Source organism: Glycine soja, chromosome 10, assembly GCF_004193775.1.
Source record: "Glycine soja cultivar W05 chromosome 10, ASM419377v2, whole genome shotgun sequence".
NCBI lineage: Eukaryota > Viridiplantae > Streptophyta > Magnoliopsida > Fabales > Fabaceae > Glycine > Glycine soja.
In genome coordinates this window covers 5,167,094-5,194,526 of record NC_041011.1, presented here as the reverse complement: position 1 = coordinate 5,194,526, position 27,433 = coordinate 5,167,094, and the positions used below count along the sequence as shown (strand labels likewise).

At 29.5% G+C, this 27,433-nt stretch overlaps 2 protein-coding genes across 2 annotated transcripts; one reads left to right on the top strand and one right to left on the bottom strand.

Annotated features, from left to right (window-relative positions):
* Nucleotides 1-6,578: 6,578 nt before the first annotated feature.
* LOC114370303 lies at nucleotides 6,579-6,962 on the top strand. Its single transcript, XM_028327611.1, has one exon. It carries the CDS (start codon nucleotides 6,579-6,581, stop codon nucleotides 6,960-6,962), a length of 384 nt encoding a protein of 127 aa, XP_028183412.1.
* Nucleotides 6,963-22,752: 15,790 nt separating this feature from the next.
* LOC114371202 (heavy metal-associated isoprenylated plant protein 3-like) lies at nucleotides 22,753-24,672 on the bottom strand. Its single transcript, XM_028328645.1, has 5 exons — nucleotides 24,514-24,672; nucleotides 24,231-24,387; nucleotides 23,893-24,116; nucleotides 23,706-23,784; nucleotides 22,753-23,603 (listed from the first exon to the last, which is right to left on the bottom strand). Exons 1-5 carry the CDS (start codon nucleotides 24,520-24,522, stop codon nucleotides 23,104-23,106), a joined length of 969 nt encoding a protein of 322 aa, XP_028184446.1. The 5' UTR covers nucleotides 24,523-24,672; the 3' UTR covers nucleotides 22,753-23,103.
* Between the last annotated feature and the right edge of the window lie 2,761 nt (nucleotides 24,673-27,433).

Here is a 27,433-nt window from a genome sequence, read left to right as displayed (position 1 = left end):
CGTAAACTCGTAAGAGTTAACGAATTAACTTAAGAATTTGATAATCATGCTTTTAATCTCTTAGATATAATTCGAAGATTTGGAACATTCTTTTACATTCTTGTTCAGCCTTTTCTCATCACTATTCTAATTTCTATCTTACGTCGTAGAGTATAGGATATGCTAATTTAGCAAAGCTTGATCCTCAATATGGCTTATGCAGGTATCTGACTTCAATTTATATTTATTATATTCTATATTGATGCATCACATTTACTGAATTTGAGTCTTGACTTGAGAAGTTCTAATGACTGAATGAAGTATTAATCACTGCCTTATGTTATATTCTTGTCATATTATATTCTTTTAGTTATTAGAACTTTTCTATGAGTAATTCTGTGATGATATTAGATAAAAGACGTCCTGTACAATTCTGTGATCGTGCTAGAAGTATTATTTTTCATTTTTTTATAATGCAATGATCAATTGAAAGAATTTTTTTATTTGTATAAATTTTTGTTGTATTTTATTTTTGAAGAGGATATGGTGGTATGCTTTGAAGATCAAGAAACAGGGAGATGCTTGAAAGAGATTCCAACTAAAGTTAGTAATTTTCTACCAAAATGTATAGTGAAGTCTCGTAGTTGTATTTTAGTCCCCTGCTTTTGTTTTTAAATTGTTATTTAGAATAAAAAATTGATTGGAATCACTTTAACCTTTTGTATTATATATTTGAATCATAGATATGGTTAGTTACTTCGATTTATAATGTGATTAGTCCAATTGGGGTTTAATCCATATTTTGCTTAAGCAGTCTATATTTACTTCTAATACAATCTGATAGTGTATAGATTGGTCAAAATCTCATGCCCATACCTAAAAGGCTTTTGCCTAAAGAACTTCCCTTCTTAAATTTTGACATCCCCACACCATTAAAAAAAAAAAACAGAAATAATAACCCTTTGGCCTTCCCAGCGCATGATTTGCACATAGTTGAACAGAGGTGGTAAATAACACTTGAACAGATTTTGAGAACTTTCAATTCTACATATCTACTTAGATATTTAAAAAGCTACCTGAAGATATTTAAAAAACCAGGAGTCTACCGTCAGAGCAATGGATATTTTTTTTCTTTTGCCTATTTTAGCTTCTGGTGATAGATGTTGTGCATTGTAAGGCAGTGAATCCAGTGATAACATTATCTGTGTGTGATCATTGCATGTTGTTAATTAATACTTATTCATCTGGATTTGTTTATCGGTATGTATCATTAATTATAGCTTACATGTACTTACTTTTTCTTCTCAATAGGGATGATAAAAATGGTTTCTTACTGTAGCTTCGCGAATCAACTGGCAAACATATGAGAGTGTTCTTCTTTAATTGATCTGAATCCTTTAGTTTTTTATTTGATAGATATTTCAAGATACAATTGTTGTTGAGGTTGATGATCAACTCTACTAATGTATTTTGGCTCTCCTCAATTCAGCTATGACTAGATATGCTTTCTCTTTGAATATTCTTACATGTATGCATATTCACTAATGTTTCCATGTGGTTTAGTTTTATGCAAATATTTATTTTCTAATTATTAGACCTTTTATTTTACAAGTTTTAGAAAAATATAATATAATTTTTTTCTCATTATACAATTTAGTTTATGGTGTTAAATTTTTTTACCTAATATCTGATAATAAAAAAAATATATGGACCATGTATTTAAAATTATAAAATTTTAAAATAATACAAAAATGACATTTTATTGTATTTTAAAATACACAAATTAGTAAGTAATGTTACAAAACATTTATATTAGCAACATTTTTATAATGTTGCCTATGTAATAAAAAAAATGTTGAAATAATGTTATTAAAAGTCTTTAATAACATGATATATATATATATATATATATATATATATATATATATATATATATATAATATTTGATAAAATGTTACAAAAATATATTAATAGTATTTATTTATGTTTTCGTACCATTTTTTGAATGTTACAAAAGACATATTGTGTCTAAATAATTTGAGGATATAGGAGGAAACAGAGAAAAAGCAAAACTCTAAAAAATTGGAGCCCTATGGCATCAGCCAAAAGGGCTGTAAAAACAGCATGTGTGGGGATCATCCGGAGGGGAAAATTATGTATCAATGACACATAGATACAAATTTATAACTTGTGAATATAACGATAAAACTTAAAATCAAAGACAAATCTGAATTTTCACTCATCTATATGAGCGTCCATGTGACCCAATAAGAGGTCTATTCATCACCCATCTTGGCTAAAATATCATCACATCCATTACCTTAACTTCTCGCAGTGTATGACTCAGCTTAACCTCCATGTTAACCAATATGATTCCTTGAAACTGAAAATGCTGGCACCTTTTGTTGATCAAAGAAATGCATGGCATAAGCGGAATCTGAATAAAGGCACTCTCTAAATGATAGTGTTGTTCTTCTTTCTTTGATAGTGATAATGGTAGAGGACGTAGATACTTGTTACAAAATAAGTACTGTGGTACCCCAGTCAAGGGAAATCCGGTAAAGTAACAGTAGTAACATTGTGCATATCTGATTAAGTGGAGTCCTTATTTTATACGGTTAGGGAGGCGTGTTAAGTCCACACGTCTCCCCCAACATTTTCACATCAAAGAACCAAAGTAACTAAAAGCAACAAATAAATACTTCCTAGAATATCTACTCTTTTTCCTTTAAAGTAAGACCTGTATCATGTATGGTTATTAGTATTAGAGTAAATTATTCTAACCATCTATGAACTTGTGAAATTATACAATTTTTCTTATTTTTTATATCTATACAAATTTTCTTAATTGTTTGAAAACTATTACATGACTGCTGCAAATCTAGGCTGGTTTGGAACAGTACTATCTGCTGCAACTTGTGCCCGATACTCATTTTATATATTTGAAGTTTTGAACCGACCTTTTAGATCGACGTACAGTTGAACATACAATCAGTGCGTTTCTCAGCATGTAACTAAAAATGAACTATATAAAGTCTACATAGGCTAAGGTTAGTTAATTTTGGATAGTTTTTAATTTAAGTTTTTTCAAACGATTGCCTTTTTCATATATATTATACTAAACTCCAGGAAGTATGTAGGAGTTAAGGGCCTCACAGGCAAACTTTCAAATCCTCCATGATTAAAATGCTTGCCATTGCGACAAAGAATAGAATAAATTACATGGGTTTTTCAGGGATTGAAACTTTAAATAAGACGCAATAAAATTTCTTTTATGCAGATTGTCACAAGCTTACAGCTTCAGATTTTAATGGATTACGTTATCTAGATTAATAACGACTGAGCCATATTGCGATGCATTAAATTATCCGCTTAGTGTCTCTTTATTATAGAATTTAAAAAAAAAAAGTAGAACTAAACTTTGATAAATTGATTAATAAGTTTAATTTGTTTACTTTTATGATAACTTCTTTAAAAATTATATCAAGTATTATATATAATTGGATAATAATATAAAACTTTTTTTACAATCAGTACATTACCATTAAAATCTTAAACAATTATATTGATTGAAATGTGTACTTAAATTAATTAATATAAACCACCTGTTCGCATGAAAACATCCATTTCTAAGTGAAATATATATTTTTTCTTCCTAAAAAAAAGTGAAATATTTCCTAACCATAAAACACAACGCCATAGATGCCACAAAAAAATAGATATTATAGCATCCTTCACCAATACTTTTATAATTATTAAAGAAAGGTGTGAATGAGATTTGATTTTTGTTCCTACTGAAGCGGAAATTAGTTTTGCTAAAATAAAAAGTACCAGCTCATTTTCTCCTATCAGTCCCATGTAAATTTCAAAAAAAAAAATTCTTATCATTCTTTCCCTACATATGTGACCCCTAGTTAATCACCATCATATCATAATTTATTGTCCTACTTCTTTATCATTTTTTATATAAACATTATATTTAAAGTCTCAAAGTTATCATATGTATGTTATTATTGTTGATGTTGTGAAATCTTAACATAAAAATATTTGTTTTTTTGGCTTCACCTTTTGATTCATTAAGAAAAAAATGATATTGACTAATTCAAAATTCGATCAAGAAATAAATAAAATTTAATCTAAAATTATTTTCGTTAAAGATTGAATTCAAATACTATCTCAAGAATTTAATCTTAATTTTATTATATTAACTACTTAGGTCCAATCAATTTTTTTTTCTTTACACTTAAAGTGAATTAATTCAACATGCAAACTTATTTCAGCATATGTAAGGTTAAGTCTTGTACTTGTTAAAATATGATATAATGGGTTCAAATCTGAACACCTTTTACTGATAAAAATAAATAAACTAATAAATCATAGGTAGTAGTTGATCAAATGGAGTAGGATCTCCAATGTGTCAAATTAATAAATTTTATAAGGCATATGTAAGGTTAAGTCTAGTGATGAAAGAAGACAAAACATAGGTTTAAATACTTTTGCTAATAAAAATTAATAATATTAATAACTAGTATTTACCGATAAAAAATGAAAATAAAAACATGTATTTTTTATACTTAATACGTTTATATGACTTCTTTTAATTACGATTTTATAAAATGTAGACATTTATTTAAAATTAAATTAATTTTCTTATTTCTCAACAAGTATAAACTATTAATGACTCAATATTGTTTTCTCACTAACATGTTACTCCGGTTGTTAATTACCTGAAATAAACAATAGAGTTCAAATTTCTTTCACATATTCATGTCGAAACAATTTCCTCCTTTCCCCATTCCCATCACTTTAAAGCCAAGCCAGCTACATGTGAGATATAGGGAGGATAGGAAACAAATAACACGTTTGGGTCATTATTTTCCATACTTCAAATTCAAATTTTGAGTGTATGTGAAGTGATTTTCTTTCACAAACAACATGATTAATTAGGTTATATATATACTTTAATATATATTACAATATATATAATAAAATATTATATAAAGTATATATTATTATATGTGTATATAATACAATAATAATACGAATCACATTAAGATAATTAAAAATAAAAGGACATTTTGATTACTTGTACATTTTTTTCTTGTTTTGTCCATTGTTCACCAAACAATGCAAGATAAAAAATTCTCCAATAACTAAAATTTGTATTGTGTTGTTCTCCATGTGTGGTATCTCCTGTGCATCAAACAAATCCTAAAAGAGTATATATTCAAATTTGTGGCTTTGAGGAAAAAAAAATGTGGTACTAACCGTCTAACACCCAAGTCCCTAACCCTTTTACACTTTGTCATTTTTAAATGGTCAACATGAATAGTTTAATTTGGATGAAAAAAAAACATTTTTCTCTCTAATACTTTAAATGTGTTATTTCATACATAAGTTAAAATAATATGACTCGTTTCTCATGAAGCGATTAACATTTTAAATAAAGTTACTTTACTTCACCAATCACCGGTTCACCATTGTTTAACTTATGTATGAAATAACACAGATTATTTATAAGTTCTATGTTACCCCCAATCTACATATAAGAAATCCGGTTATGAACTCGATATATGCCTGTATAAGATAAAAATAAATGTAACAATAACATCACAGTTTTACTTCCAATCCAATAACAAGCTTAAAATAATGATGAAGCTGGAGTTTTGTAGCTTCCGCTTGACTTCATGCAGAACTGACAGGTAAAAACCAGACAAACTATAGCAGCTAAAAAACTAGAGCCATTACTAAGCATGATCAATAACAAACGATGATAAGAAGGTATATTGCTACATGCTTGCTTAATAGTTTAATTATAATTACTAGGCTATTTTGAATATTGCATTGAAAATCAAGCCCTCAGAGATATTGTACGTGCACATTATAAATCCATTTAGTGTTAAAATTTTGTTCCCATTCTGGTCTTTCTATTTGGAAGCTATTCATCATTTCACAAATCAATCCCAGCATTGCTATAAGACCACAATTTTATGTAATTCTTGGGTTTCTTTTCAATTAACTTGCCTTATCTGTGTGAAAAAAATTATCAATAATACAGAACTAAGAATCAAATTCGAAGTTAGTTTTGGAGAATGAGATAACGGTGAGTTTGTTCTAGCTGCTGTTGTACAGCTATAAATTTCACAGAAAATTAGAAGTGAAAAAAAAAAGGGAGCCCAAACCCAATGCACAACAGTCCCACCACACCACTATAGTATCTAGAGAGGTTCAAATAAATATAAGTTTGATTTCAAACCTCAGGTGGATCGAGAAAAGTATGATATCTTAATATGCATTTTAAATTTTTAATAATTCTCCTTACATAATCAATATACTACTACTACTACTACAAGAGTATAAAAAAAAGATGCGTACACAGAACTTTACTACTTACAAGTTACAAATGAAAAGATGAAGCAGCTGAATAACAATTATGTTATTCATAACCAACCGAGTGAAGCAAAGGCAAGATTCCATTGCAAATGCCATGCTCGTCTGATACTATAAAAATGGATTTCCGTTCTTTTTTGTAATTTGTATTGGGCCTGGGCCTGGGCCCAGAAAGCCCCAAGTTATATTGGTTGAACCCATGGGTTGGAATGGGGATGATGATGAGGAGGTATGTTTTGAGGGTGTTTGTGTCGGGGAAGCACATGACGGCGAACGTGGTGGAGGGGAACCGCGAGAGGGTGGTGGCGGGTGCGTCGACTGTGGAACACGCGCTGAGGGGCGCGTTCGAGTGGGGGAAGGGGTGTGACGCGAGGGCGGCGGCGTGCGTCGGGGAGGTGTTGGCGATGCGGCTGAAGACGGAGGCGCCGGAGCTCGGAGTGGGAGGTGGAGGTGGGGTCCACTTTGACGCGGAGAGGGAGATCGAGAAGAAGAGTGTCGACAACGGAGATGCGGTCTGGGCCGTGGTTCGCGCTTTGAGGAACAGAGGCGTCAAGGTGTTCGTCGCCGGTGATCGCAATTCAGGTTCGCCTTGACCCCAAAAATAAAATAAACTAGTAAACTTCTCTTGCATTTTTCTGTATTATGATATTTTCTATTGCATTTATGATATCCCAAATTTCAGAACTTGGAATTTCTATGTTTGGCTTCACAGTTGACACTGTTTTATTTACTTGTCTTAGCACCAGTACTTAAAAATAAAACTGCAATATACTTTTAATCATTTATATGTTCAATAATATTCAATTTAATCTTATCAGATTCCTAATTGTGAATGTTTTTCAAGTTTTTTAAAATTTAGTTATACTCACTGTAAATCCAAAGGTGAAGCCAAAATAGATAATATCATGAGTAAATAACTAAATATTCTTTCGGTAACTGTGAATAAGTGAGACGATAAAAAAATTACTACTTAAAATATGGGAACTTTAAATTTATTTTTTTAATATACAAAAAGTGCGATGGTGCGATAGTTTATAATTTAATGTTAAATTAATTTTTAAATTTTGTAATTTAATGTTAAATTGATTTTTAAAAAATATAATTTATTGTTAAATTAATTTTTGAATATTACAATTTAATAATAAAATAATTTCAGAAATTTAATGATAAGATTAATTTATTATTTTTTTAGGTTTAGAGACTAAAATTAAATTTTTAAAAGAACAAATTCCTCATTGTCTTACATTTTTAGGTATGAAAATCTCTATTTAGCCTAATATCAACGTGATAAGCAAACAAGTTGTATTTTTTAAAAAAATTAAACCAACTTTTTTTTTGGTGAATTATTTAAACTAATTAAAAATACTTTATATCATTATATATAAGACCAAATGTTGGGCCTACAAGTCGGCCTAACCCATTACCCACTAGCAAAATTTCGGGATGGGCTCAGTTTGTTTCCCATAGTGAGTACCTGTTGAGGTCTCCCACCCTAGAAGTTGTCTTGTTTTAATAGTCTTACTTTAACAACATTTTCGGTATGTTATGGTGTAACTAAAAACAACATTTTTAATCCAATGGCTGTAGTTTTATTGGATCAACATACTAAGTTTTGTAGGAGGAAATCTGGATTTGATTTTTACAAAATATACTTTTGGGAAAGAATAAAAAGTTTTAAGTGTGATTAAATTTCAGACTGAATCTCATAGTTAGTTCAATGAATCAAAATTTGTAAAAATATTTTGAAATTTCTCTGAAGAACCAAAGGTCCTAACTACGATGATTTAAAAAAATAACATTTTATCACATATTAAATAGCTCTAATGTTATGATAGATAGCAAATAAGAAACAATCTACTATTACTTAGGAATGTCTGACAAATAGTCTTCTACTATACAACTCTCACATACTTGTTTAAATATTTAGAGCAAGGTCAATGCTATTCTTTCTCAACAACTTCAATAATGCTTATTTAAACCAATTCTTCATCTTATAATGCTTCTTAGCAACTTTAGTAACTCCTCCCAAGTGTCTTGGGTTTACATTTTACTACCTCTAACCGTGCTTTAACTTTTGGGGGGCTATAGACGTTCTTGGTCTAGCTCCATTGACCATATGTTTTCATCATTTATATGGCTGACTACTTGGTTATAGTATCTCTCTTATACTTTCTTATATCACATATATATGTTGAATCTTGTAACAGCTCCTTGCATCCATCAAAACTGTATGTACATTTCTTCAAAAGATATTGTAAACTTCTATGAGGTCTTTCCATTTGAAAGTTATAACAATAGCTCTCCTAATCCCCATAGTATACCTATGGAAGGCTTTAGAAGACTAATGAACTTTTCTTTCCAATCCCCGTGTTATCATTAACATTATGTTTAGGAGGGTTTGGAAGGGAATAATGAAGTATGAATAGGACAGGAGTGAAAGAAAATGAAAATAGATTTTTTTGTTGGTTTGATTGGGATGGAAATGGAAAGAAGATGGAACAAATTATATAGGACCAGGAAAGAAAAATGCTTCCCCCACAAGACCCGTGAAATGGAAAGAAATTGTTTATTGATGATAAACAAGTGCAACACCCGTGTAATACTTTTTTTACAATATAAAAAATTAAAACTATTAAATAATTTTATATTAAAAATGAGTTTTTAAATTGTATTAAAACATTTTTCATAACATATTCACTTCTTTTCATTCTATTTTGCACTCATTTCCTTCTTTTATTCATCTAAATAATACATCTTTTTCACCTCATTTTTTGCTTATTTCTATCATTCCTCTTTCTTTCCTTAGGAAACTAACCCAAACACATTTTTGAATCCTATTTCCTTTCCAATGCAAGCTAACAAAGAAAAGAAAAAAAAAAGGTTCAAATTCATGTTCAATCGACAAATAAGGGTGCTATTTTTTTCTTGGAAATTGTTTAATGAAATAAAACGCTTCCATTTTAAAGTATATTATAAATCAATTTATGACATCATTCTTGAATAATAATAATAATAATAATAATAATAATATGTTTTAGTCACTGTTTTTAACAGGTTTCTAATTTAATAAAACATATCCAGAAATAAAACTATATATTGAAACAAATAAAAAATGTTGTTAGTAGTATTTATCTTCTTCGAATAGTACCTACTACAAGTCTACAACTACTAGAATAGGTATACAACGGTGACGATCGTCAAACCATTGAACTTGAACTTTTACCCTGGGAAAAGAAAAATTGAGTATCTGATATCCTTATTCCAATCCTTATCCAAACTACATATAAGATATAACAAGTCAAAAATGAAACAACACATCGTCGTGATTTTTTAAATCGAACAAAATTTTGACTACCGATGAACTTTAGCTCATAAAAATAGACAAAACTTTAGCATGTGTATCAAATGATGGAAATTCAAAGATTGAATTGTGGTCGAACGAAGAATTTTGAGTGGAGTGCACGTGGGTTTTGAACCGACACAGTATTAGGCTATATATTTTAATAGTATTCCACGCCTTGACTATGGGCTTCAGCAGGAATTTTAACAGAAAAGGAAGAACATGGTGTCCTAAAGATGTTTTTTTTTTTGCTTAAAAAGGTGAAAGGGGAACCCTTAAATCAAGTCGTGAAATGTAAGAGACGTGTTCAAGAGAAGGCAAAACACAAACACACATACACACTCTTGGCGTACAAATTCAAACTCCAACACAACGCCATGTGTTGTTGACGTGGAATGGACCCACTCTTGAATGATGGCTAACCACATTGTTATGACTTATGAGTCAAAGAAGAACCAAGAATTGAGCCCGAACCTAAACCTTTTTCAAACCCAAACATGACCAACATTAATGCTCCAAAACCGGTGGTGTTAGCAGTAATCAGTGTTATTAATTGCACACTAAAAGTTTTAAAATAGGTTAAAGAATATAACCCAGTTGATTTAATGAGATATGTAGATTATTGTAAATTGATACTATCTTTAATTTTCATGAATAATTTTTTTAAAAAAAAATAGTACATTTTAATGTGTGTAAAGAATTTAATTAAAACAATATATGGTAATGTAATTTTTTTATAAAATAATTTAATTATACATTGTTATGTATAGCAAGAATAAGTAAAATCGTTATTTTGTAATAGTTAATTTAAAAGAATATTTAATAAATTCCTAGTTAATTAATAGTATAAAAAATTTTAAATCGACAATACATATAAATTAATTAAACAGCGTTAACACAAAATTATAATTACAAGTTGTCAATATCAAACTACAATTAAACTATTATAGTTTATGATACAAATTGCAAATACTAGTTTGCAATACATAATTTAACGAGACAAATTTTGTCAAATTCACTGTTTAACATCAAATAATTCTGAAACTTGTTATTTTATTTTGTCAATAGATTTTTTTACCTGCCACTGTCTTTTTAAGACTTTTTATTTTTTTTTTCTTTTATTATAGGTATAATAGCACCATTTAAAAATTGTTAATTACATGACCGAATAGCTTTTAGATGAAGCAACCTACAACTACAGAATCGAATTTTACGATATCAAATTACAGATACACGTTTACAATTCATAATTTAATTATTGGAATTGTGTCAAACTTACTCCCTTTTTCATCAAATAACTTTAAAGCTTATCATTTTTTTATCATTTAATTGTTTTTTTGCTTTTATCTACGTATTATAGACTTTTATTTTCTTATCTTTTAAATATAGGTAAAACAGTTTCACTATCTAAATATTAAAAATCGATATTATTTGAAATATAGAATAAAATTTTTATTCCTTCTTTATATTTTATACATACATTTTAAATAAATAAAAAGCTCTAAAATTAATTAAATTTTTTTATCATCTAGATTTTCACAGAATATTTTCTAGATCAAAATAACGTCATTTCAAGTTTTCATTTCTGAAGTGCATGGCAGACTAGTTTTTTTTTGCTGTTTTTAATAAACTTCGGTTGAGTGACATCATATCTATCGATTCTTGAACATAATCAGTTCACATGTTACTAAACAGTTAAACCGGTTACACCGGCCTAACTGACAAGTTTAATTAATTTAATATAAGTTTTGTTTATGATTATTATTAATTAATATGAGTTTATTAACTATGGTTATGACCGAAGTGTATCCACATGATCTATGATGGATGATGCATTTTCATGTTATGCATGTCATTGGAGTATCATGTCATACCAGTGGATGGCCCATGATCCTCAAGTAGCCGCCACAGTTTAGTGCGAATCATAGTCACGGCTGAGTCAGAAATGGGAAGTGGGGCCCACATTAGTGACTCGCCTTCCTCTCTGGATTTTTATAACTCAACAACAGCCAGCAAGGTCCTCAAATTTCTATTTTGGAATTTTGACAAGCAATGGTGTTTGGCAAAATTTCCTTTTCAACAAATATCGTTTTTTTCTTCATTATATTGCTAACTAGTTAACTACCAAAATCAGACATTTTATAATATAATAGTATGCATTTCAACCAAAACAAAGAAAACTATTTTACAAAGGACGACAAAACTTGTAAGTATATTTTTTTTTATGTGTTTCTATATATTATTAAAGGACAAAAGCTTATAAGTAATTTTTTTATGTGTTTTTAGTATTATTTTCTAGTTAAAATTAAAATTTCCTTCAATAACTTGTGTTTTTATTTAACGCAAATGTAGAGAACTTCTAAATCTAATTTGAGAACGTACATATAATACAATAAATCTAAAAAGTACATCTAAATCTTTTTCTATTTACAAAATTGTGCCTATGGTTTTGTGGGGAGTATAGCACCAAAAATGATTCTTGTACTTTACTGTACAGTGAATTTGAATGTAGTACAACTTGAAGTAAAACTGATATGCAGTACAAGGTTATGCTACAAGAAAATGATAGTAATATTTCTTGACGCGAAAATGATAGTAATATTCTTTGATGCATTTGTAATCTCTGCCAAACTTTTTTTCTATTTTATTTAAATTTAATTTTTGAAATAAAAATCATAAGTTAAAGGATGCATTTGGTGCATTTCACGAGCCAGGACTTCATAACATATAGCAGCTCTGTAAAACAAAAGTATTAACATGGAAAATCAAGAGTACGTCCTGATTTTTGAAAACGGGTTTGGATATCTGTTCCACTCATGGAGTATTATATTCATATGATGTACCATTTTCTCGATGATTAATTAGCACGATGGCAAACTCTGCAACATGAATTGATCAGTTCAACCATGGAAAAGTTTATTACTACAATTATATAATAGAATTGTATTAACGATTTTGAATTTGTAATATTCAAATGTCAAACGTCAAAACCATGGTAACTGGCCGCGCGTGGGTTTTGAAATGTATGCTTACAATTATATTAAACGATAAGATAAGGAAAAGTATTCACAGAAGATCGTACAAATATGGAAATAAACTATATATACCTAAAAGAAATAAATTATATCTCTTGAGAGTACTAGCCATTAAAAACACCAATATGTTGAAAAACTCCTACGGGATGATAACATAGATATATGTACAGTGGTTATTTAAAATTACTCTCTTATTCTGTCGCTTTTAAATTTGTTATTCTTCAAACCAGATATAAATGTCTTCATTATAATCCAGATCTTACGTACTTTTCAAATGATCATTCTCTCTACGTACGGGTAGATACATAGAATTACAAACGCAATAATAAAATTATGTAACATGCAATAATGCTCTACTTCTTCTGCCTTCGACAATTGTGATAACTGATAACCCTCTCTGCTTCGTTCATTGCACGCATATTTTTATAATTAATTTGAGCATTAATAATACGTAGTTGGTGCATAATATGCATGCAATTTGCGTATAACTTTACACGTTTTATAATTTTGAGGTGATCTACAAGTAAGTGGTGAGCGCAATTTGAAAAGGGGAGTAGTACAACGTGAATGTGATGAAGCCAGAAATATGGTAGCTGCGATGTTAACAAAACTACAATTCTTTGTTTTGTAGCTGCGATGTTAACAAAACTTATTAAATACCAATTTATAACTTTATCCATCTCAAATCTTTATGTTCAATTATTCACCTAATTAAATTATTAGGCCAACGACGAAAAGGGTCCAGCTTTGTGACACCCCGCAAAAAGCCTCAGTCGTTGTGATCATGGACGATAATTAAGAAGATAATCTTGGACGAAGCTTCCAATTAAAAAATAATAATACTAATAATAATGAATCGATCCTTAATTTAAAAATTAGAGAAAGTGGGTTGGGTTGGGTGAGCTTGGACCGTAGCATTGACCATATCATAAAATCCAAATACCCAAATACGAATCATGCCTATGGCTTCTAGAGCATTCTGATTCATCCCCATTTACTCCTTGAGCTCTTCTTAAAAAATGACATTTGAGCTGACGTGGTAGGCAACGGCATCAATAGTTAGCATGACTCAACCAAGCCAACAAAGCCAGATGACAAAGAAAACACCAAAACGTTGTCACTAACACAATTAAAATGGTATTTGTGGTATTTTAATTTATGCGACTGAACTGTGTTTGCGCGTATGAGATTTTCAGTTATTTCACAATGTTTGAATTTAGGGTAGTAAACCATCTTTTTTTTTTCTAAATGTGTAAATTAGAGATAATTTACTTTTTGAAAGGATAAAAATTTTGATTTATCTTTGAAAATGTTTAAAATTTTGATTTTATCATACCATTAAGTTTATAGGATCATTTGGTCATTAAGTTATATTATTGAATGATTAATTTGACATTAGGCTGTATTTCTTTAGGACTAATTCAATGTTAAATTAAAAAATGTAAAGACCACTCATCTTCATTAAGTTGTATGCATGATGAATAGTGTGTTTGGATTAGATTTATGATGAGAAATAATCAATTATTTTTTTATGATGAAGGAAAAACGATAAATATTTGCTTTTTTCATGGTACCACCATGATTTTGAGGAATTGAGTTAATTCTTAAATTTTATCTAAACATACTAGAAATTGTTGGGCATTTACATATTCATCAATTAAATCATAATTTATGTTCTTTCAGAAACTTAATTATTGTCAATTTACTCATTTAAAAACAATTAATTATTTATCCTAAAATTTAATAGAAAGATGTTATAATCACATGTATACTAATGGTTACCATGGTAGTATTAAAGTTATAATATTGATGCATCTCACTTATTTAAAACTCACTTTTAGTCATTTTATCTCTATGTTTTTCATGACATATCATATTCATTATTTTTCTCTTTTTTTTCCTTTGCGTCTCTCTTCCGACGTTACCTTCTGTTTGGAATGAGGAAAATTGAAAAAGAGAGGAAAGAAGAAAAAATAAAATAAAAATTAAATGGAAAAGAAAAAAAACTTTGAATTTTTATTTTTCATTTTTTTCTCCAATCAAATAAAAAATACATTGTTATTTATATTTTACTTTTTCTCTATTTTTCTTCTTCTCTAGCACGTATACCATTAACATTTTCTTTTCTCCCTACTTTCTTTCTTCTACCACATACCATTAACATTTTCCGTAATGTTATGGTAATTCTTATGGGGTTGAAGGGCCTGTATCTTGAACTGTAGTATACCATTAACATTTTCCGTGATGTTATGGTAATTCTTTTGGGGTTGATGAGTCTGTGGCTTGAACTGTGTTTGTGGGACCGACGAGGGAATAAGATGAGAGTACAACATTGTATTGTATCGTATGGGTTTGGAAGTGAGGCCCTAGCAGTCAGTGAAATGTGCTTCGTGGAACTTAAACGGTGACGGCTTTATGTGAAAGAAAGCGTTTTGCACGTAAAGACTAGGTAATCATGAGATGCAGGGAAATACTCCTTTGCCTTTTTTAGAGGTGTCAAATTTTGTCATAAAAATGGTTACAAAGTTGTCATGGGCTTCTTTTCAATGTGGATCATTAATTAATGTTATGCTTTTACACGAAGGTTAAGTTCAAATATGTCACGTAAGTGCATCGATTATGGATGAATAATTGATCTTTCTAGATCAATCACCGATTAAAACTTGTACTGCAAGAGACTAAGTGACGAAAAATCAGAGGATTTTAAAGGCTTAATATTAATGCGATTGAAACTAGACACTTTTTAACCAATTTTAATTAATTAGCGTTGATGTTTTGCCATTTTGCCTCCATTGATGTTGCGATATCAACTTATTGTTGTTGAAATATAAAGGAGAAAGATTATATTACTTCTGTCCTTATATATAAAATATTTTTTTTTAACTAATTTACAGAAGAAAAACAACAGTTAGTAAAGTGTCAAAATATGATTAATAAAAATCTCCTTCAAAAAAATCAGAATTGTCCTAGATGTTTTTTTTTTTCATTTTCTTCGGCCATAATTAAGTGGTTTCAGTCATTTAGTTGCATGATTTTCCTTTCCAAGACAGACATTTTGAGAATGGTTTAGGGGTTCAGATTCAAGGATTTAGGTTGGGACCAAGATTTGAGTTAAGTGAGTGGTTTGAGTGGTGGTACATATAAAGTTGGCCATGACCAATTATCAGACGCAATTAGTGTTGATTATTGTCGATGTTATTTGTGTCGACTAAAAAGATGTCAATCAAACACTATACATAATGTTGGTTATGATTTTAAAAATTTAATTTCAAAGGTAATGTCGGTTTTTGGCCAATGCAATTTAATATTGACCAAGATGCGAACGCAATTTTTTTACTTGTAACTTTGAAATTTGAAGTGTATTCGCCTCAAAACCAATGCAAAGTCGATGCTAAATGGTCAATTCCTTGTGGTGATTACACCATTACAGTATTGTCCATGACTACCTAAGCTTTCCAAAACCTTGAAATTACATTGGTGAATATTGAAATCCGATTATAAGATCCCTTCTTGCACTTGAGCTGACTCCTTTTCTATTAAAAAACACGCACATGTCACAATGATGAAACACACAATAAAATAAAATAAAATAAAAATAGCACCATAAGAAAATAGGAAAAGATCACATAAATTTAGTTAACAGATTCACTTCTCATGCCTATATTCATAACACAAATTTATTTAAAGTATTTTGGCCTTTCACGCCTACCTTCACAGTATCAATTTATTTAACATTGTTCAATCCTTTATTTAACATATAATAAGGTTTTTGGAAAAATTTGATAAACTCTTATAAACTTAACATTCTAAAGAGAAAATAGTTTTATAATTTATAGATGATATCTTTAAATTTAAATAATATTTTTAGAGATAACATAATATTATTTTAAATCTAAATAATATGCTTGATATTTGAAATTGAAAATTTGAATGGATTAGGGTGTGTTTGGTTTGCATTTTCGTTTTTATTTTTTATTTTCATTTTTTATTTTTATTTTCTGAAAACTGTTTTTATTTTTAAAATATTAGAATTCTAAACATATGTTTGATTTGACTTCTTGTTTTTTGTTTTCAGGAAATAAAAATACTGAAAATTTATGATATATTGACTTTTTTGTATTTTTAGATTTGTTTAAAATTGCATTATTTGTCATCGCATTTTTATTTTACCGAAAATGAAATTCTTATTTTCAACTGAAAACGAGATTTTATTGTTTTCATTCTCTGATTGTTTTCTATTTTCATTTTCACTGAAAATGTTTTAAAAAATTCAATCAAACACATTTTCATCACCATTTTCTACTTTTAGTAAAAATGAAAACAGAAAACCAAACACTCCCTTGACTTCTTCTGATTTGGCCTTTTCATCTTCCTCGTGAGCAACACTCTTGTTTGCATCTAATATTGTTGGGTAATTTTGAGAGAAGAATAGAGGATCACATCCGCTGGTGGGTTCAGTGACCATTGACTAGCTCATATTGGGACTAAAAAGGATACAATAGGCACTGGCTAAATCTCTCATTCTAAAAACTTAGGCTGAAAGTTTTGGAGTTTAGTTTCACGTAGCAATCATAAAGAAAATTCAAATCTAATATTAATATATATCACAAACTACCATCCTATATTTTTAAAGTCAACTCTATTAACTCAGGAACACAAACCTCAAAATAAAAAAATCAAAAACATATTTAACATATTTGTATCAAATACGAATAGTTGAGCTGTTTGAGCACCATTCTCCACACACACTCAAGGCTCAAAACAAAATCCTTCAATAATATCGTTACATCATTTCAATATATAGACTCTTGCCGTGATTTGAAATTGGCCCCAAGCATATTTGAAAAGTTACATAGCATTAATTAGAGTGATGAATTTATTCTTTTATTGGTTATTTGATTCACTAATTCAAAATATAAAGTAGTTTTTATTGAAAGAGACTCGTAATTAAATTAATTACGGGCATCAGGCTCAAATTTTGTTTGGTACATATTTACGTTTCAATATATATATATATATATATATATATATATATATATATATATATATATATGTTTTTATATTAAATTTTAAAAATAAGAAAGAAATTGAAATGAAAAATAAAAATAGAAAATATATTTTTTTCAAACTAAACGTCTCTTAACCTTTCCATTTTCAAATGATTTTATATTTTTTTCTAGTGACTTTTATCCTAACCCACCTACAAGAAAAATGCCATAATTTACAATTAAGTTTATTGAAAAATATAGAATTCTACCAACTATAATGAAGCTAGAACAAAAAATTAAATGAAAAGTTAGGTACAAATTTGTAACTTAAACGCAATATGTCTGTTCAATATCCTCATAAGCTTATGAGTGTCTATAATAGACAGCTAAGTTGGTTTTCAAAATGATTTTTAAAATATTAGTTTGTTCTTTAAAATATTAACAACATTAAATTAACCTCTTTAATTTTTTATGAGAAATCTATTTTAAAAAATAGCCATGTCATTGCTTATATGGCATCAACTTAATCTTAAAATGAATATTTATTTTTAGTATTTTAGTATTAGAAAATATTAAAATAATGATTTAATTAAAAACCTTAATATTTCAAAAATTAATTGTTTTCGATCGAGAAACAAAACATGAAAATAAATTTAATAATTATGCAGTCAGTAATAATATAAATAAATATAAGATTCCTTTGGGTCTTTATCATCGATCGTTATCTTTTTTCTTTCTTTCTAATCACTAATTCACCATAAATGGAGCAGAAAAGCACTATATCTTGATCATGCGTATAATGACACAAGTTATTTCTATTTCCCTATTATTAAAATGAATATTTGGTACCATAAAAAAAATGATTTGCTGGTGCATTTTTGTCAAAAATTAAGACGATTTTTTATTTAATATTTTTTAAATTAAAATATTGATTAGAAATTTATATTTAATGTTATTGATACATATTTATCGTTTTTAATAATTTTTTAATTTATTTATCTTTCAACTATTATCTCTAAATTAACAGTTAACAAGAAGATGGAGACTAAAATAATTAGCATACTCTTTTGTCTTCCCCTATAAAAGCATAATTAAGTCTATGTCATCACGTGTCTTTATTCGTTGTCTATATTATTAGAATGTATATGAATGTTTAGACGTTTTGCTAAATGGAATCTTTTTTAAATTCCAACGTCTTCCTGTTGCCAATAGACCCAAGAAACCTAATTTGGATTTTTCAATAATTATCCTTATCTTCTTATCACTACCGAAAAAAATCCTTATGTTCTTATTTTAGGTAATCCTTATCATATATAAAATCGTCCTTTAAAAAATAATTAAGTAACAATAAAATATATAATACCCGAAAGAATAACATAAAAAAGAAAAGAAAAAGGCCTTGGTACGTAATGATAACTATAAAAACTTATGTCATTTTGCTATTGTTTTGTGTCACATCTGATGCTCTTAATTTTCAAGTAAACACCTCGCTCCAAGTAAGATGAATAAATAATAGAAAAATATTAATGATACAATTTTAAAATTTAATCATTATCAATTACATATTGGTTGAAATTTATTAAAAATCACAAAATTTTTAAGTGAATTTCTCTTCTCATTTAATAATGATTAATATTTTATAATTTTGAATAAATTTCAATAGATAATGAAATATGTGTTATAAACAATGTATTACTATTAAAGATTATGTTGCTAGCTAGCCAACCCTGTTCTATATATAAGCTGTGTGCCTATGTCCAACTGCAATGCACAAGATCCAGCACAACATGAAAAATGTGATACACTTGCAATGTCTTGGATACAATTCAAGAAAATATCTCTCAAAAACTATATTTGAGGATCTCAAGCTAGGACTGATGCAGGTTTATGGTCCATGTACACACGAGAAAGAGACATCACCTATAAAAGTGATTAAAGACCATGCAATGATATGATTGACCACTGGTATAAAAGACACAAGATACACATATACTCCAATTTCTACGTACTCTTCTTTCTCCTCTCTTCTTTAATTACGGTTTTGATTTAAGTGTCAGAAATAAATTCCTTGCATGAAAAAATTCTTGAAGACCTCTTTCAAAATTACATATATCCTCCGTCAAATTAATATTGCTCCCATTTAGACTGATGCAAAACAGCTCCATGTAGTTCAACTATCATAAACATATATACGTTCACGCTTATCTATATGTTTTTTATTTTTGTATCCGCCTAGGGTCATTATACAAACCTAACTGCACGTACACTCCAATAGTCAACGCTTAACCAAGAACACAAACTTGCTTTCCCTGTCAATCCTCGATTAATTAATAATCTATAATTGAAAATAATTAAGAAAAGAGTCGTTTAGGCGTGCATATTGTATGCTAATGAGTCTTTGCACGCTTGATCAATTGCATGCGCCGTATATGACGAATAGCTATACAAGTTACAAACTCAATGCAGTGACATGATAATAATATATCATTTCAGAAAAAGAAAATAAAAACAAGATAATATATGCCCCGGAGCCCTTCATTTTCTATTCGGGTATGTTAGGGATGGAATTCTTAAACTATATGAGACTATAATATTATGGATATAGTGGGTTGTGTGTATACTAATATTTTATTGATTTTCTATGAAAATAATAATAATTTTACCACCATCCAACCAATTTTTTTTTTATAAGATGACAATAGGCAAAGTCTCATTAATTAATTTGACACCCTTGTGTTGCCTTCTGTCGTTTTCATTTTCTGGCTCACTTTATTTACCTGTTTTGCATGTCTTTCTGCTGACACAAGGAAGTAATTCACCGAATTTAATATTTTGCCAAGAATAATTTTCTTCCATATTCTTGTTTTTTCCTTGGGGAGGGTGGTGACTAAAGTATCGTATCATATCCAAAATTTGAAAAGAATAATATGCATTCATATAAGTTATGTTTAACAATTAAAGAAAAAGTATATATTCCTAGTTTAAAAAATTTATTATACTTGCGTAATCATGTAGTATTGTTAAATCATTAAATCAGATTAACTTTCATTATAATTACCCGAAAGTCTAATTTTAACAAAAGAAATCAATGATTTGTAAACGCATCAAAAGTAGAGATATATAAACTTTTTAACATACTTTTTATTATTGCTTTATTCTTTAATTTAAAATGGCAATATTTATTTTAAAAAGTGATCTTTTTTACAGACAACTAAACTACTTTTTTTAAAGAACAAAAACAAACCATTAATAAAGAATGCATGTGTTGCAAACTGAATTACTCTCTTAGAATATGGACAAAGGAAAAAAAAACTAAACAAAATTTATAGCAAATCATTTATTAAGTTACACTTCATTTTATTTTATTTTACAGAAACAAGTGATACTTCATTAGTAATTGAAAATAAATATAAAATGCTAAATAATTTTTACTCAACACTCTTTTCTGCGCTTGATAGAAAAACTCAAAACATCATACTCTCGTGACGAAACAATACTGCATATTTATTTTAGACTTTTAGTAATAGACGGTTCCTGTCAAACGTTAATGAATTGAAAGATTATAAATTAAAACGATAACAATTTGTATACATCATCCACTTGTTAAATGTGTGTGGCTGCACGCGATTTAGCAACTTAATTAATGCTTTAACAAGTCCTTCTTCAAGGCATTGTATCGCTGAAAGAAAAAAAGTGATGGACCTAGCGATGGACCTCTCACAAGCCTTGAAGCAATAGGAGTAGTTAATGAACATGTTCAATTATTCACAAGGACCACAAATGATCGATTTATGAATGTTTTTAGCTTTTTTGGCACATATCATTATTCATAAAGTTGAATTGTATACCAAATAAATTTTCAACTGTACGTTGTACCCACCAATTTAAGTTACATTTTAAAGTTAATTTAAGTCTTTATTTGATAAAGATATAGTTATCCTGATCATTTTCTTTGAAACCAATAAAATTCTCTCTCATAATATTTAATGCATACTCATACTTGTACACAAATTCACTCTGTCAAAAATGAAATAATCTCGTACCATTTTGTTGATCACACACTTGATAATACAATCTTTTTATAATGAAGAATATAAATATTAATATGTCTACATTTCACAAGGGCTCTAATGACCTCTCACCAACTAATGTCAGCCATTTGGTTGCTCGTGTATAAAGAAAACAAAATCGGATATTCAATATTCTCTCTTTTATTGTTCTTTAGTTTGTTCTTAATATAAATAGGTTAAAAAAACTGTGGTTAAAAACCAACTGCATTTGTATTGACTAAAAGAAAAAAATAAACTAAAAGGACGGCTTCAGAAAAAGAAACTAGTACAAATTTTGAAGGAAAGATAAGGGGAGGCTTTATCTTGGCATTATCTAGTGTGGGACTTAGTGCAAGTACTAGATCATTCAAAATCTCATCATAATACTTTCAACAGAAAATATTGATTTATATGTTTGGACTATGGATGCATTATTAGCCCTAGCGAAAAATTCTTACTTCCATTTCTAATAAGATTAGGAAATGGCCCCCCTACCCTCCCATCAAAGTCTCTTCAATGGCGCCATTGGTTGCTTGGAGTCGTTGAAATGTGTACTGCAATTTATGTAAAGGTCATAATGTCTCTGTACTTCGGAAGTAAATTTCTTCTAGTTAATTAATTCACTTTACTTTGAACTGCAGCAACCATATATATATATATATATCAGCGATTTCAATTTAATTTAATTTTCAACTATTAAAAAGTCGAAATTTTTTTGTTGGCAAGATGTTGTCAACGCTCCCCACCAAATCCAAATGCATGTGATTTTCAACGCGTAATGAATTATATTTGAAAAAAGAAAAAGAAAAACAATAACAGAATTGTTAGGTTAACAATCCACATATGAAAATTGCCAAAAGCAAAAACAGAAACGAGAAAGGAAAAAAAAATCTCAAATGAGACAAAAAAGTAACCAAACCAATCACTTTTCACACATAATGCCTCGGCAATTCAGAACCAGTTCCGAAACATTCATTGAAACAATAGTAACCATTTATTCTGATATTAAAAAAATAAACAAAACAAATAACAACTCATGTGATGTGAGTTCTGGACAGGATTCTCCAGCCAGCCGGCCATCCTCTATCTCTATTCTCTAAAACATTATATTATATCAAAATTCTACCATATCATAAAATTTCTCTATATTAATTTTCAATTACACGGAATATTGATATATTATCCACCCCTCAATTTTTACACGCAGGTCGATTTTTTTTCCAGTTTTTTTATTTACAAATTACAACGTGCGTGCATATTCCGTATCCCGTATTCCGTCCGTGTGTAAGAGTACACTGAAAACGAAAATTAATCACTGATTATCACATGATGGAACAAGCATTGGGGTTCTCATCGCTGAACATCTGTGGCGGAGGTGCGTGCGGGTGCATGTAGTACGGTAGAGGTGGCTGCAGAGGATAACCCTGGTTCACGTACCCTGGCTCCACGTAATGATTATTAGCACTAGCACCATATCCTGGGTGAACCTCCATAGCGTAATTTGTTTGACCTGGAAAGTGTCCTCCGTCGTACCAGAACGACGGAGGTGCCATCTGGTGCATATATTCCATTTTGTTAATAACCTCCGCCGCTGCAGCAACGTCTTTCTCTTTCTTCTCACCGCCACCGTCTTTCTCTTTCTCTTTCTTTTCGCCACCGTCACCTTCTTTCTCTTTCTTATCGTCGTCTTTCTTCGGAGGAGGCACCACTTCCACGTTTCGCTTCAGCTTCTCGTTCAGGTACGATACCATCTCCTTCACGTCCATTGTTCCCTTCACTGTCACCAAGTCCTTGCTTCCGTCAAGGCTCACCGATTGTACACCTGCATCAGATATTTAATTAATTACTTAAATTAGAATAATCAAATGTTTCATTAAAAAAAATGAATTAGGTGTGAATTAATGATTTAGGTCAACTCTCTCACCTTTGAATCTCATAATGATTCTTCGAATTTTCGCAATGCAACCGTCACAGTGCAGTTTGATCTTCAAAACCACCATACTCTGTAGAGAAGAAAAAATAAATAAATTAAAATAAAATCCGTTAGTGAAATTATGCCTAATAAATTCGTTCTATTAGGGGAAAATGAAGATTAATTACTAATTAATTACCTCTTTAGGTTTTTCTTCTGGTTTTTTCTCTTCAGGTTTCTTCTCTTCAACCTTCTTCTCCGGTGGATTTTCCGTGGCGGCGGCTTCTTTTTTGGGCGGAGCTGAGATGATGTCAACCTTCTTCTTGGTTCTCTCGGCGATCTTATCTCGCAGCTTCTCGGCATCCAATTTGCCAGTAACAGTCACTTTGTTCGACGATAGATCTGCCTTAACGGTTTCCACACCTACATCATGTTTTCGCCATTTTCTCAATTTAGAATCTTATGAACAAAAATGACTGCAATTTGAATATTAACGGGTAGAATGAGAGATTAATTATTATGATTTTATTAATTTACCTTGGAAGTGGCGACATGTGCGTTTGATCTTCTTGACGCATCCCTCGCAATGCAAGTCGAGTTTGTAAACGACAGGGATGGGTCCGTCGTCTTTCTTGGGGGCTGCGGCGGCCTCCTCGGGCTTCTTCTCGGTTTCATTCTTAGGCTGCTCTTTTTCCTGCCATAAACGTACCACACGAGTTTTAATTAATTAGAAACTGAGAGAGCAAAAAAAGGAATTTCAGGAATCTGAATATACTATGGTGAACAACATACATGATGAAACTAAAAACAAAAAACTAACCTCTCCCATTTGGTGTTTTTGCCTAATAGAGTATTGTTGTGATAGGGGTAGCTATTGCTAAGATAAGATTTTGCTGGTTTAATTTGAAGAGTGGAAAGAGAGCAAAGGAAGAGGGTTATATATAAAGAAAGAACGAAGGGAGAGAGTATAAGTCACTAACGGTGGGTGAGGCAATGCCGTAATGGGTTTGTTGGGTCAGACTATAGCAGCTGGATGGGTTGGAACATATGTTATGTATGTATGACATGATGAATAGTGGCATGTGTATGTATGTGAAGGTGGAGAAAATTATATTTATATTCATATGTAAATAAATATTTATGATTAATGGGAATTACCGATTTATTGAATGGAGATGACGTTAAAAAAGTTTTTAATGTTGCCGCCGAGTAGGACTCGATGTCATTGACAAAGGACTGCTTTTTTGTGACTATTGACTCATCAAATTTTGACTGGACTCTCACTAACCAAACAAAGTGACGCATTTAATTGAGAATTGCGGGAACTTGCGTAAATTCTAACTCATTATTGTCACCAATAGAATTCTAGCTCAATGTAAATTTCATACGTATTTGTTTTTATACGGCAAAGGAGTTAGATTATTTTAATTGGAATAACAAATAAAAATATTATTGAAAAGTAACTAAATTAAAAATATTGTTGAAAAAAATTAGTTTATATTGCTAACTTAAGTTTTAATTTTATTTATAGAGATTAAAAATATATTTAATCTATAAAATAATATAATAATAATATTGTATTAATTTTTTACTATAATATTTTGTAATTATATAATTTTCAATTTACTCAAAGGTTTAAACTTGCTGACCAACGTATAAATTTAGGCCCTTTAAAGAAGTTTAATTTGTTCTATAAAAAAGAAGATAGTTTTGTAACCTTTAAAGATAAGGATAACACTCGGTATACATATATATATATATATATATATATATATATATATATATATTCTCATATTTGTATTAGTATCCATCCCTACACCCTTTTAATACCTAAACACTCATACCTGGAACAGAATCTCACCTTTATTAATAAAAACTTTTATTTCACATTTATTTTTTTGTTAATTCAAAATGGTAGAATGGGTAAACACTTTCAATACTATCATACAAAATTGATCAAATGATAGAATAACTAAAGTCTATTTTTAGGCTCATCAACAAAAAATATTTGTTATTAATTTTTATAAAGTAATAAAATGGTAATATATGTTAATAAAAAGTCACAAATTGACAAAAAGGGCCTAATATACAACTATCTCTTTTAAAGTAAAAAAAAATATCATTAAAATTACTTTAGGTCTCTCTCATCATTGAATCATCCTACTATCAAATAAAACACCAATAACATGTTGGGGCTTGCAGTAAAGACCCATCCAATTGCAGTTATTCAACTAGCTCCTAGATGCATGCTAGGGGATCTTCTTGAGTAGGGAGATTGAAACCCACACTCATGAAGAAGGTAAAAATTTGTTTTGATTCCTTAACCACTACAACCTGTTTTCACAATTTCACATTCTAATTATAAATATGAAGTTGTTAAATAACTGACAACAATACAAAAATAGTCATTTACTAATTACTAATAATTTAACATAGGATTAACCTTTCTTAATATAACATTTCTCTAATGCAAAACTAAACTGTTAGTATAGACATTCAAAATTTAATTGATATAATAATGTGATTTATTCTACTAACATGCAATTCTATTATTATATAATAGTTATATATTATCAGTATATCAAATTTTAGCATAATTAGATTATACTGTTTGTATAGACCTTTAAACAAATCTTGACTTTTGGAAGAACTTTAGAAGTTTTAAATAATATTTTTAAGTTATCGTCTTAAACAATAATTATATTTATAAAAAAAACTCATTGAGATGATTAATTGTACCACATGCGCTTAGATTGCTTTAATCCATAGAGATATTTATTTATGGTGTTTGAGTAAGTTTTTCAAGATCTTGAATTGTATGCTTCAAATTAATAAATTTTAATAGATTAGAGAGAATATTTGAAATATTTTAGAAAGTATATTCTGAGTACTCCTCTTTCATATAACCGATTAGGTTTCAACTACTTTCATAAGATAAAAATTAAATCAAGTTCTTAACGTACTCATAAACCAATTAGGTATCAAAAAGTACTTAGTTTCCATTCAACTCTGAATATTTCTTCAAAATCAATGACGCCGGGTCATTGCAAAATCTTCAAAAACAAGTCATTATGCTTATTATTAATTTTTTAATAATTGGGTTTGATCCTGTTTAATTACTGTGTAAACACACGGTGCTAGAATAAACACCCTAGTTAGCTCACACACACACACATACATATATATATAAATGTGTGTGTGTGACCTTGTGAACAGAATGCAGCATTAATTACTTGATAATGGTTTAGTTGGACTAGATATTTTAGTTTGTCCTCGTCATTAACCCATGTTGTAAACTGACTTTATTACATTACATTAGATTCTTAAGCCAGCGTTGGAAATAAAAATGTAGCCTGCTTGTACCTTTAGGAGAAAAGAAACAAAAAAGTTGTGGAGATAGAGCACTGGCTTATCTTGAAGTCATCAATAGTGCACCTCAATTATGTGCACATACTTCTCTATTTCCTTTAGATATTCAATCAACAGTGATAACGAAAACCATTGACATTTTCAGAAATATTAGCCAGCTGCCTTCTTGGTCCCCCAATACGGTATTGAGCAAAGATAGCATTAATCCTTATTTTTGTCTGGATACTATGCGTGGTGTTGAAAAGTTTGAAGAGCATTTATTTATGTTTAATTTTGGTCTGCAATTTTTTTTCGAGGAGTGTGAGCTACGTAAACATTAAGGCAAGAGGACCACTTTGCCCAATTCCATAATTTGAAATCACCAACTTGCT

What these genes read in the sequence shown, in the direction of transcription:
- LOC114371202 (XM_028328645.1), bottom strand. An exon ending in CACATGTCGCCACTTCCAAG is followed by an intron (nt 24,117 to 24,230) that starts GTAAATTAATAA and finishes AACATGATGTAG; the next exon opens with GTGTGGAAACCGTTAAGGCA. An exon ending in AATCATTATGAGATTCAAAG is followed by an intron (nt 23,604 to 23,705) that starts GTGAGAGAGTTG and finishes TATCTGATGCAG; the next exon opens with GTGTACAATCGGTGAGCCTT.
- LOC114370303 (XM_028327611.1), top strand. Translation starts at nt 6,579, where the DNA reads ATGGGGATGATGATGAGGAGGTATGTTTTGAGGGTGTTTGTGTCGGGG.